Below are 13,772 nucleotides of genomic sequence, written 5' to 3' on the forward strand. Positions count from 1 at the left end.
GAAATATATTGACGTGAAATATCATTGAGTTAGAAGTGTATTGGCGATAAAATAATTACTCCTTGAAAAGATCCATACAAATCCATACAAAAGAAAATGGATAAGACATCATAATTAAGATTCTACTAAAGAAAAAGTTTGCGCACCGTCAATTAGCAGCTGGAATGGTAAAGTCCCTCCATGTAGTCAAGAGGGAGAGAATTATTAGGTGAGTCCTCCAACATGAAGAACGCACACTAAATGATTATCAATTAAAAATAAAAATAAAAGAAAAAATTTCAACCACAAATAAAAAATCATTAACGGGCCACCTCTTTCATCAAATGGAAAAAATCTCCTCTGAATGTTGCCTTAAATGCTTAGGGAATATTTTTGCCTAGGTAATAGCACAAGACATAAAAATGCATCGGTTGAAGAGCTTCAATAATTTGGAGAGCTTTGAGTGTTTGTTTTTTTTCAAAACTTATAGTTTTGAAAGAGAAATAGTTTATTTGGAAAGTGATAAAATTAGTGAAAAAAATGTTTTAAATTTTTAAAAAATTATTTGAGTGATTATTTTTGAATAGATCTTATTTGTATTTATTATTTTTATAATAAAAAAATTATTTAAATTTCAACTCGTGAACTAATTTAAAATTAAAAGTGAATACTTAAAATTATTATATAATATTTATTTACTTTTTTATAATATTTTATTTTTATTATTTCAAAAGCGATGTTATACCACCAATGGCATCATTAATTATAACAGTTAGAGTAAAAATCACCGCAGAATACCAGTTTTAATTTAAATTAAAAAATAGGAAAACATTTCGCATGGTATGCCATAGGCATAAAATTGCAATTTTGTATCTTAAATTTAAATTTGGCCACAATTACGATTTATTTAAAAGATTGAAACAATAAATCTAAAAATTAAAATGTTTAAATTAAAATCTAAAAGTACATAAATATTGAAATTTTTATGCAATTAATTTAAATACATTCTTATATCTAGGTACTATGTTTATACAATATTATTAAATGAATTAACAGTAGAATACAAATTTAGAAAAAAAACAGTAGATTAAAATTAATTCAATTATTATACTTATTATATCATTTTTTTTAAAAAATAAAATTATTAGAAATTAATTTATTTTTTTTGCCATTGTACTGGAAATGTTAACCTAATTAACATAGGCAACTCATCTTCAACGGCTTAAATGCGATTGTTCAATAAATTCTGCGTCAGGTTATGAAACTAATTACGATTTTTTTAAAATAAAAAACGCAAAATTCTCGAGTACGAATAGATTTTATATAAATTAAATATAATTTTTAATAATTATATATATATATAATATAATTTTTTTCTTTATTTTAAATTAATATAAAAGTTAAAATAAAATTATTATAAAAATAAATATATTTTTTATAAAAAATAATGATAATTTAAATATATTTTTATTTTCAAATTAAAAATAATTTTCTATATTATTCATGAACATACTTTCTAATTTTTATGGAGAATAAAATAATATATATTAGGAAAAAATCAAGATAAAAAACAAAAAATATTTTTTGTAACTAAATAATGTTTCAGTTTTATTAGATTAACGTTATTATGTTGGAACTGGTTAAATGTATATTAAACAATTGTTAAATATTTTTCATTTTAATAGATAAAAAATATTTATTATATTAATTATTATTTTTTAATTAATCTTTCTCTAGAAACCCATTTTGCTACTTTTAAAAGAATAAATTTACAAATACAAAAACAAGTATAAAAATTTTGTACCTGAGCAATAGATTTTGCTTTGGCATCAGCAATCTCTTTGAGCACCTTACAGTCCAAGACTAGGTTTGTACCCCACAGAGTTCCTTTGCCTCCTAAAGGAGAGTACACACTCACATGTATACCCTTTCTCCCGCAGAAGTCTCTCAGCTTTTTTTGCTGCCAAAGTGGGTTCATTTCCACCTTCACCAACAAAATCATCCATAAATCTTTGATTTGTTTTTCAAGTCAAATAATAAATACAGTGAAGAACAAAAAGAAAATCACTCACTTGATTGACAGCAGGAGGAATATTTGCAGTAGCTAACAAGGTCTCAAGCTTCTTGCACGAAAAGTTGCTGACTCCAAAGGTTAGTGACTTTCGGATCTGGAAAGATTTTCGGCTGCCGAACCCTGCCCCCGAAAGTGCCTGACTTTCGGATCTGTAGGGATCTTCGGCTGCCGAACCTGCCATCGAAAGTCCCCTGTCCAGCCTTCCTTTTTTAGTTTTCTATGCATGTTTTGATGATGTTTTAGGGGGTTTTTGGGGAGATGTTTAGAGTTTTTATAGAGTCGTTTGGTCCCTCATTTGAGTCCACCTGTGTAGGATCGGACCTGAGGAACCGAGATGATCAGCAGTGAGATAGCTGCTTCAGAGTTAGTTCAGAGTCAGCCAGAGCCCAGAGGTGAGTAGAACATAACTTCTTTTATTTTTCAAAGTAATCAAACTTTTAAGTATGTTCATGCATCATGATATGTATTAAGCTGTTTGCATTAGATTTCACGAATATGCTGCATTGCATTATTTGTTGTTGATGTGGATGGACAACAGGACGACCCATTAGCCCTCTAGATGTTATGTTATGTAATGAAAGACTAGGGCTGCCATTCTACGCCCCTGGTACAGAGTACAGGAAAGACCAGGTGTGGCCTGTACTACGCCCCTGGCACACAACTTATGTTATGTAATAGAAGTCCTGAGGAGCTCCACCGAGGGCCGGGCACAGAATAAAGGGATTTTTGGGTCAGTTCATCCGTGATGTGAATTGTTTGTGTTGTGACGCATTTCATGAAAGCATATATTTAATTAACCGTTTTTACTGTTATGCTTTCTGGGCTTTAATAGCTCACCCATTTCCCCTAACCCCCAGGTTATAGGGTCAGAGATAGCTCAAGAAGTCAGCAAGGGTAAAGGCTATGTATATATAATAGATTAGTAGTTGATATGTAATGTAAAATGATATAACGTAATGTAAAGTAGAGTGATGTTTTATGGATTAGTATTGTGCTTGACCCTACAGTAGTGGTAATCCCTTTTGTACATGATCTGTATGTAATGTTTTTAATGATATTATCTAATGAACCAAGCTTGATATATGAAATGTGGACCCAACTAGAGCATTTGATGAGAGCTCTAGTATAGGGTTTTATGTTTACAGTTATGATGCATGCACAGGTCAAGTTTGGTGTATGAAAAGTTTAAAATTTTTATGCAAATGTATGATCATGTATGAGATTTTATCAGGTACACAGGATGTATAGTAGGCTTGCTACGGGTCCCAACGACTTTAAGTCGATTTGGATCTTAGTGCAGGTAGCGGTCCGATTTCGGATCGTTACACAACTACTGCTTGAAAAGATTCATACAGAAGAAAATGGATCAGACATAATAACTAAAATTTTACTAAGGAAAAAGTTTGAGTACTATCGACTAGCGGCTGGAATGGTAGAGCCCTCTATATAGTTGGGAGGGGAGAATTGTTAGGTGAGTCCCTCCAATATGAAGGGCTACACTAATGATTATCAATTAAAAATGAAAAAAAAGGAAAAATTTCAACCACAAATCAAAAACCATGGCCATCTCTTTCTCCAAATATCTCCCCTTGATTTTGCATTAAATGGTTGGGCGATATTTTTGCCTAGGTAAGAGCACAAGGCATCAAACTTTCACCAAATAGAAAAAATCTCCTCTTATTTTGCATTAAATGGTTGGACGATATTTTTGCCTACATAAGAGCACAAGGCATCAAAAAGCATCATTTGAAGAGTTTCAATAATTGGAGAGCTTTGAGTGCTTTTTTTTCTTCAAAACTTATAATTTTGAGAGGGGATAGTTTATTTGAAAAGTGAAAAAAATATTTTAGATTTTTAAAAAACAATTTAAGTACCATTAGTTTTGGATAGATCTCACTTGTAATCCTTTTTTATACCTACTATTTATAAAAATAAAAAATTATTTAAATTTTGGTTTGTGAACATAGTTTAAAATTAAAAGTGAACCACTTAAAATTATTGTACACCATTTATTTATTTTTTATAATATTTTTTTTTTTTTGAAATAGGGGTTGGGAGAGTCGAATCTTAGACCTCTCAAACCTACAAAGATGCACTTTCCACCAGACTAAGACTCGAAGTGCATTTTTTATAATATTTTATTTTTACTATTTTAAAAGCGATGTAATCCCATTAATAGTATCATTAATTATAACAGTTAGAGTTAATGATAATAGTTAGAGTAAAAATCACAGCAGAATACCGGTTTTAATTTAGATTAAAAAATAGGAAAACATTTCGCATGGCATGTCATAGGTATAAAATTGCAATTTCGTATCTTAAATTTAAATTTGGCCACAATTACGATTTATTTAAAAGATTGAAACAATAAATCTAAAAATTAAAATGTTTAAATTAAAATCTAAAAGTACATAAATATTGAAATTTTTATGCAATTAATTTAAATACATACTTATATCTAGGTACTATGTTTATACAATATTATTAAATGAAATAACAGTAGAATACAAATTTAGGGAAAAAAAAACAGGAGATTAAAATTAATTCTCGAGTACGAATAGATTTTATATAAATTAAATATAATTTTTAATAATTATATATATATATATTTAAATATATATAATTTTTTTCTTTATTTTAAATTAATATAAAAATTAAAGTGAAAATTATTATAAAAAATAATGAAGAATTTAAATATATTTTTATTTTTCAAATTGAAAATAATTTTCAATATTATTCATGAACATACTTTCTAATTTTTATGGAGAATAAAATAATATATATTAAGTAAAATTGAAGATAAAAAACAAAAAAAAATATTTTTTATAACTAAATGCACTCTTAATTACTGTAATGTTTCAGTTTTATTAGATTAACGTTATTATGTTGGAACTGGTTAAATGTATATTAAATAATTGTTAAATATTTTTCATTTTAATAGATAAAAAATATTTATTATTTTCATCATAAAAGGCTGTACGTAGATTTTCACCAAGAGGCCAGACAATGGAAACTCTGTATAATTTTCATCTTGTACAGAAACAGAAGCAAAATGACGTAAACGAGACATTGTTGCATATTCCAAACAAATCATGTACATCTTCCCCCACCAATCAAAAAGAACAGGAGGAGATAGTGTTACTGATTTGTTTTTCATCGGATCAACAGAAAAACTTAAACAATGGAAAAAAAAAATATTTATTTATTCACTTATTTGGCCAGTAACTGGAAGTTCCTTGAGATAGATTTAACATTAAGCAAAAAAGATAATTCCGAAAAATAATAATTTGGCTAAATATTGTCTGAAGATAAATCAATCTCTTCATCCCAAAGCTCTTCAACAGTTTTGTAAGGACCTTCGTGGGAGATGAATTCAAGACCTGGAAACCCTTTACGCTGTGGAAGTTGACTGATCTTGTGTAGTTCTTCTTGACTCAGTTTCCAATCAAATATGTCAACATTTTCTTTCATCCTCTCCTTGTTGAAGCTCTTCACTAGCACACTTACCTCTTGCTCATACGCCCATCTCAAGCACACCTTCATATTCAGTCAGTTTACTTAGGTTTTCGATTTTTTTGTTTTTTGAATTCCTAATATAATTTGATAAAGAAAAGCTCACAACAATCTTTTAGGCTTTAATTGTGTTGATGGATTTTGCCCTTTGATCTTTTCTTTGTGGGAGAAAAATTTATAATATAATTCAAAATCATATGAACGTATGTTTTGTAGAATTTATAATAAGATAAAAGTTTTAGATATTTCTAATTCAAAATCTTTCTCTAGAAACCCATTTTGCTACTTTTAAAAGAATAAATTTACAAATACAAAAACAAGCATAAAAATTTTGTACCTGAGCAATAGATTTTGCTTTGGCATCAGCAATCTCTTTTAGCACCTTACAGTCCAAGACTAGGTTTGTACCCCACAGAGTTCCTTTGCCTCCTAAAGGAGAGTACACACTCACATGTATACCCTTTCTCCCGCAGAAGTCTCTCAGCTTTTTTTGCTGCCAAAGTGGGTTCATTTCCACCTTCACCAACAAAATCATCCATAAATCTTTGATTTGTTTTTCAAGTCAAATAATAAATACAGTGAAGAACAAAAAGAAAATCACTCACTTGATTGACAGCAGGAGGAATATTTGCAGTAGCTAACAAGGTCTCAAGCTTCTTGCACGAAAAGTTGCTGACTCCAATGGATTTTGTGAGGCCAAGCTTTAGACACTCTTCCATAGCTTCCCATACAGACTTGGCATCAAATGGAACAAGGTCATTCTTCTTCACAGGCAGCTCATATTCGCCTGGCTTCACGCTCACAGGCCAGTGAATCAGGTACAGGTCGAGGTAATCCAACTTAAGATTCCTGCAAAAAAATCAAAAACCTTAGTCGCACATATAACATAAACTTGATATTTCTAAAAGAAGAAGGAGGAGGAGGAGGAAGAATTGCTAGATTGGTGATTATTACTTGAGCGTTTTACGTAATGCAGGGAGGACACAGTCATGATGAGCGTCACTGCACCAAAGCTTGGAAGTGATGAAGAGCTCATCCCTGGACTTTACAAGGCCAAGCTGCAAGGCCTCTGATATTGCTTCGGCGAGGGGTTGCTCAGATTGGTAAAGAGCAGCAGAATCAAAGTGGCGATAGCCCAGTTTTATTGCATGGAGAATGGAGTCTTTCATGGTCTCAGATGAAGCACCAAAAGGGAATTCAGCTGTTCCAAAACCTACGAGAGGAATGGTTTTGTCAGTTGAACCAAGTTTCGCCTTTGGAATGCTCCCCATTTTCTCTGGCCTAGTCTCCTGACGCCTACTGGCTTCTTTTCTTTTGCTTGTGTACTTATATAAAACCAAAAATTCTCAATATATTAATTTAATTCGAATTATAATATAAAGTTGCAATAAATAAAGAAAATTAATTGTCATTTTAATTTCCCTAACACCTTCTTCTTCCACGCCCTAATGCTCTTATCCGCTGTCGCTATACAACAATATCATTATCATCATAGTTGTTAAAATCGCAAGACAAATTAAATTTCAATTTCGTGGTTTTAACAAATGCAACTGATTTAGGGTGGCAGATAAATTAAAGCAAGACAGTCAAAGTCGCTGTTCAAAAAAGAAAAGAAAGTCAAAGTCGTTCGCCAAGAATGATTGCCGTCCGGCGTCCGCTTAATTTGAATATTCTTCAAATCTTCAGCACGACCAGTCAACGGACTCTTCACTTGTCCAGCAAAAGGCCTATAGCTTTCGACAACGAAAAATATTTGGAAGTCCGCTTGATTTAATACCAGAAAAATAATAATAATAATTGTGAAATTAAATATTTATATTTAAATTATACACTATTTTATTTATTTTATATAAATCTCATATAAATATTTGATTTAATATTTTTAAAATAAAATAAAATTATCTTAAAAAAATAAAATTAAATTATACTAAAACCCATGGATATTTATAAAGCATTTACATATATAATTTAAAATAAGTTAAATTAAAAAAAAATTTACGCTTGTATATTTAATTAATAAAATTAAATAAAATATTATTTATTTAAATCAAATCTTTAAGTCGATGGTTTACTATAAAATTAAATAAAATTTTATTTATTTAAATTTATTTATCTATATTAATTATATTTTCTTAAATCTTGTGGAGATAAAAGTAAATTTATTCTTATGGATTAGAATAAGTAACTTTTTATTAAAAAATCTAACAATTCATAAAAATAAATTTCACATTAAAATTATTTGTATTTTTCACATTAAATAAAAATATAATTAAAAAAATTATTTTATTTTATTTTTTCTAATATACCATTTATTTATATTACTCTATTATCTATTAATAAATTATTATTGTAAAAAAGTGACATACAATTAATAATATAAAAAAGAAAAATAAATTTATAAGTCAAAAGATTATTTACATCTTCTTCGAATATCATTTCAAGAAAATGAATGCATCCTATAATAATAACGAAACGGATCTAAATTGTCATTAAAAATAAAAAAATTTAATAAATTTAAAATTCTCATTATATATATAATATAAATTTAAAATTTTAATAATTTAAATTTATTTAGAGATAAAATATTTGTGTTTAAATTTTAAAAGTGATTTATAATTAATAATTCGTAATTAAGTTTCGAATCCAAAATTTTTTATTATAAAAAAAATCCACTCGAGGAATTCGATGTGATGTAATTGTATGAATGCTCTAATTACATAAAGAAGCACGGGACACGGAATAACAACGCAAGAACCGTTACGTTTGGCCCCACTTGCCTCAAAATATCAAGACCACCAATAGTGAGCATTCCAAGGCTCAACAGCTCCAAAAATCCTCCTTTTGCACAGCTGTATTTTCATTTAAATCCAATTAATTTTTTTTTAAATAAAATAAAAATCTTATCACGTGGAGAAGATACGTTTGATCTGATTTTTTTTTATTTAAGAATTAAAAAATAATATTTAATTGTGGACATGGCACAATTCTGCAGGTAAATTAAATGTTTTTTAAGGGTCACCGAAAGCGATGCAGAAAGCACTGACCGCAGACAATTCTTAATGGATCTCAAGCATTTTTTATTCACTCCTATGAATTATGAAGCTCTGACACGAGTTGATTTTCTGTCCATTCCGAAAAATTAGGGGCGTAAATCTACGGAGCTTAAATTTAAAATGCTTAAATTGACTCAAAATTTTATACAGATTCCAATATGATTTCAAATTCAATATTAGATTGAAATTAAATTATATTTCATTAAATTTAAATTTTATTTAAATAAATTATTTAAAAAGTTTGTGTTTGAGTTTGAATTTGAGTGTGATTCGAAAGTTGATAAGATATTTTTATAATATTTTTATTGTCATGAATTATTAATTATTAATAATATAAATACCGTGAAAATAAAAAGAGTTCACATTGCAAGAATATTTAAAAGATATTAATTAAAACAATATAAATAAAGTAAAAACAAATAACTTTCATCAAATAACGCAAAGAAACTAAACTTAAAAATAAACTCAATTATTAATTATTATTAATCATCTTTTTTAGGAATAGTTTAATATAACACGATGTCCCTTTCTACGATAGGTAAGATGTCATTTTCTCATTGGACAAAGACATTCTCTTCAATTGGGTAGAGTGGCTCCTCTCAATGGGCAAAGCAAAATATAATATTATCTTAAATATTTACTCCGTTATATTTACGACTCATATATTTTTTATTAGAGTGAAAAATCTAAATAAATAAATTATAAATTATTATATTTTTTTAATAATTTATAATTTTAAATATTATTATTTTTTTGAAAAACATAATTAAAATAAATATAATTCTAAATTTATAAAATATTAATTAATATAAATATTTAGACGAATCACAAATCATTCAAACTCATGAGTTTATTTAACAAATTTATAAATGATTCTGATGACCGTCGGGTTTTCTCTATCCTGGGTGAGGTCGGACCCAAGAGGAGAACAGTGGCCCAAAACCCATCAAGCCCTTCTTAGGCTGACCAACTCAGCATCTCAGGCCTCGACCTAGACACGCCGGGCCGGATGGATTACCTGCGAGCTCAGACCCAGCAGGAAGAAGCCCAGCTCGGTGATGTGATGTAAGGGAGAGGAGTTGGTCCAGTCACTTCGCAGCCCTGCCCGCACGAGCGCCGAGAGAATTAAATAGCCGCCTGGCGTGGAGAGAGGGTCTGACACGTCCGTACATACGGGATTGAGTGACATAGACATGTAGCAAAATAGCAAGAACAAGAGGGGCAGGTAAAAAAGGGGGTCTTCTCTTTCCTTCCCTTCTTCCTTCTTTTTCCGGGACTCCATTTTTTTTTATTTTTCTCTCGGCAATTCTTGCCTATCCATACTACTCTAGTTCATAAAATCTGACTTGAACGTCGAATGGTCTCCACCGGGGCATCCCCGGTAGACCCCTGACTATCTTTCTTCATTTTGCATATTTCTTCTTCGAATCAAGTATTGCGGGACCCATATGATGGACAAAAAAAAAACCAGATCTATCAAATGGAATAGGAGGAAAACCATATTTATCAATTGGCGCCGTCTGTGGGAACGAAAGAGATTTTACTATCTCTAAAGTTTCTAAATTCACCTATTGAGATCCACAAGAAAGTATGAAAGTTTGTGCGAAAATAAAGCTAGAGGTTTACACTAACCCAGCTGAAAAAAAAAAAAGATTCATTATGTTCAAGAATATTTTGATAGTTTTTCAGATAGTTTATTTTAATGTTTATTAAATTTTATTACTATTAACTTTTCTTTAAAATTTGGATAAGTGAAACTTCAAATCGAAATACTTGTCTATCAGTATAAAATTTTAATATTTTCTATAAAAAGAAAAAAAAGAATGAGTGATATACATATTTTTTAAAATTGTGAGGTCGGCCGTATGTATGTTGTAAAGGTTAAACTGACATTTCAGCTATAAAGTTCAAGATAGCAAGTTAGAGAGAAAATTAATAAAAAAAGGGGGGGATTCGCGAGGAAAAATAAAGCAGGTTGGATAAATTAGACAGTTCTGGACAACAAATAGGCGAGGTCGGACAACACAACAAATGATGAAAAATAGGTCGGTGGAAGAACTTGAGATAAAGGTCAATGAAAGAGCTTGGTCGGACTCCTTAACAAGTCAGAGGAAGAATCTGACCTGACAACCCCTGATAGGTCAGTGGAAAGGCTCAAGCTAAAGATCGATGAAAGAGCTCGGGCTAGTCACTTTCGGAAGATCAATAAAACGAATCGAGCAGGATGACCTCGATGGACCAACAGAGCAAGTTGGCAAAGGAACTCAACAGGTCAACTAGCTTGCGAGCTCAACTAGAGCAGGTCCCAATTAATCGTGGTCGGCAACACATACTCCAACTGGTCGGACCAACTGGATAACCTCTTAGTGATAAGAGCATACTAGAATTTCAGTAGAACAGACGAGCTGATTTAGGAGAACCTTTGCTAAACATGTGGGTCAAAAGTTGAAGACGAGCTGCATGTCGGCGGACTGAAAGATGATCCAAGTTAATGGGCAGTTGGATTCGCAGAGGTCGAAGTCAGGATTACCTCTTGAAGAACCAAATATTGGAGTGCAACTTTGAAAAATTGGGCGAGGTCGATGATGGAGAATCCAAGAAGCCAGATCGAGTCTTAGAAAGAGATTAGTTGAGGTTGGCTAACCATGTTAGAGGGCTCCAAAAGCTTGTAAAGCCATAAATTACACAGAGCTGGTCACGCATGGCCTCAGGAAGAGGACAACAAATCAAGCAATTCCAGTGAAGCTGGAAGGCTACAGTGGGACAAAACTACAGAAGATCACGAGTGAGGAGCTCGGACTATAGCAGGTCGGCCAAATACCAAAATTATCAATTTTTCAAGATTGAGTTTGATGGGATTGGAGTAAAGTGACGCGTCAACACAATCCATGCAAAAGTGGTCGACGTGGCTCTTAATCACTGGGAGGTAAGTGCCCAAATTCTTTACAAATATTACAACAATGCCATTTTAAATGATTTTCTAAAATTAGCTTACACACAATCCACTCCTACTGCAAGCAATTAATCACAACTGGACAAACTTCAAAATCGAGAGTTCTTTACACTACTTTCATTGTGTTTATCGTTTTGTAGTCATTATTGATTACAGAATTATAAAGTGTAAATAATACTTAAACTTTTTACAATATTTTACATGTTCAAGCATAATATTTTATAAGTTGAAAATTGAAATATAAAATTAAGTGTCTTGCGTGATATATTATTTATTGATGAATATTATTAAATTAACAACGAGCATCCTCGTTATATACGCTCTGTGCAACCTCTTGTTTTGCAGAAAAAATTCTGAATCCTAAGTGAAGACCTCAGTGAGGTAGGTGACCGAGCTCCCAAAGTGACCCCGGCGCCACAAAACCGGCTAGGATGATGAAGTGACAGTAAGGCCAAAGAGCCTGAATCTTGTTCAAGACCTCAGTGAGGTAGGTGACCGGGCTCCCAAAGTGACCTCGACACCACAAAACTGGCTGGGATGATGAAGCGACAGTAAGGCCAAAGAGTCTGAATCTTGTTCAAGACCTCAGTGAGGTAGGTGACCGATCTCGAAAAATGACCCCCGGCACCACAAAACCGGCTGAGATGATGAAGCGACAGTAAGGCCAAAGAGCCTGAATCTTATTCAAGACCTCAGTGAGGTAGGTGACCGGGATCCCAAAGTGATCCCGGCACACAAAACCGGCTGAGATGACGAAGCGACAATAAGGCCAATGAGCCTGAATCCCATGCAAGGCTAGAGAGTCTAGAAGCGACAGTAAGGCCTAAGAGCCTGAATCTTATTCAAGACCTCAATGAGGTAGGTGATCGGGCTCCCAAAGTGACTCTGGAACCACAAAATAAGCTGGGATGATGAAACGACAGTAAGGCCTAAGAGCCTGAATCTTGTGCAAGACCTCAGTGAGGTAGGTGACCGACCTCGAAAAATGATCCCTAGCACCACAAAATCGGTTGAGATGATGAAGCGACAGTAAGAGCAATGAGCCTAAATCCTATACAAGGCTAAAGAGCCTGGAAGTGACAGTAAGGCCTAAGAGCCTGAATCTTGAGCAAGCCCTCAGTGAGGTAGATAACTGGCCTCGAAAAATGACCGTCAGCACCACAAAATCGAGCTGAGAGGATGAAGGGAACTATTCTTTCGCCTTTTATTAATAAAAAATACTGTATACTCTTAGCAAAACAGCAGCATACGATGACAACACGCAAAAACAACACATAAGAACACAGTTCCGACCTCACATAAAAAAATTGGGGCATGGGACCATAAATGAAAAGTTAAACTCCGACCTCCCAAAGGAGCTCGAGTCATAAGGTAGAGACTTTTACCTCACACAACAGCCCAAAAGCACTAAAGCGCCATGCTGACCTTAAGAGGGTGCTGGAACAGAAATAAAAAATCTAAATCCAACCTCTCGAAAGAGCTCGGATTACAGGGTAATAAGACCTCGATATTGCAAAATAGCCACCATATAACAAAATTAAACTAAGGCGCTCCAATGCCCATACCATGTAGCAATGTGATCTACTAAAGGCCAATGCAAGGCTCACGGCGCCAAAGCGCCATGTCGATCTCAAAAAAATGAGCTCGGTACTGGTAAAACTAATAGGAAGACCAAATTAAAGCGAGGCGAATCCTAAGCAAAATGCATACCAAGATAGAGAATCAAACAAAGGACCAGGGGCAATCATAAGAGGCACTGACCTTGAGAATTAACTGTTGGCACTAAACCAACTCGACTAGCCTAGAGAGAGGTCTAAGCAGCAAAGAACCCACAAAATGCTCGAGGGTAGACAGCCCAGAAAACACTCGGGGGCAAAAAATCCAACTAACCGAGACATACTCGAGAACCAAATGCTCAGATAAAGAATCAAGAAGACAAGAGCAACGTAAAAGGCCGAATAAACCATTCTGAATGACTGGATGGGGCAGTAGAAAGCCTTGACTCATTAGGATACAAAAGAATCGAATCGCAGTATAGTCAAGTCCAAAACAGATAGTACGACCTCTTCAATCCAGGGTCGATCTCCCCAGAAGCTTGGAGGGGCCTTATGTCTGTACCGGCAAGGCTATAAGCCTATAAAAGAAAAGTTAAAGCCGAACAAACAATCAGTTAGACTAAAACATAACCCGTATAAGACTT

The 13,772-nt window shown here is 32.6% G+C and overlaps 1 protein-coding gene across 1 annotated transcript; it reads right to left on the minus strand.

Annotated features, from left to right (window-relative positions):
- Window positions 1-5,235: 5,235 nt before the first annotated feature.
- On the minus strand, window positions 5,236-6,998 carry LOC110601148 (non-functional NADPH-dependent codeinone reductase 2). Its single transcript, XM_021738184.2, has 4 exons — window positions 6,521-6,998; window positions 6,172-6,415; window positions 5,904-6,083; window positions 5,236-5,590 (listed from the first exon to the last, which is right to left on the minus strand). The coding sequence occupies exons 1-4, from the start codon at window positions 6,835-6,837 to the stop codon at window positions 5,345-5,347; spliced, it is 987 nt and encodes a 328-aa protein (XP_021593876.1). The 5' UTR covers window positions 6,838-6,998; the 3' UTR covers window positions 5,236-5,344.
- Window positions 6,999-13,772: the final 6,774 nt, after the last annotated feature.

This window comes from Manihot esculenta, chromosome 15 (genome assembly GCF_001659605.2).
Source record: "Manihot esculenta cultivar AM560-2 chromosome 15, M.esculenta_v8, whole genome shotgun sequence".
Classification (NCBI taxonomy): Eukaryota; Viridiplantae; Streptophyta; class Magnoliopsida; order Malpighiales; family Euphorbiaceae; genus Manihot; species Manihot esculenta.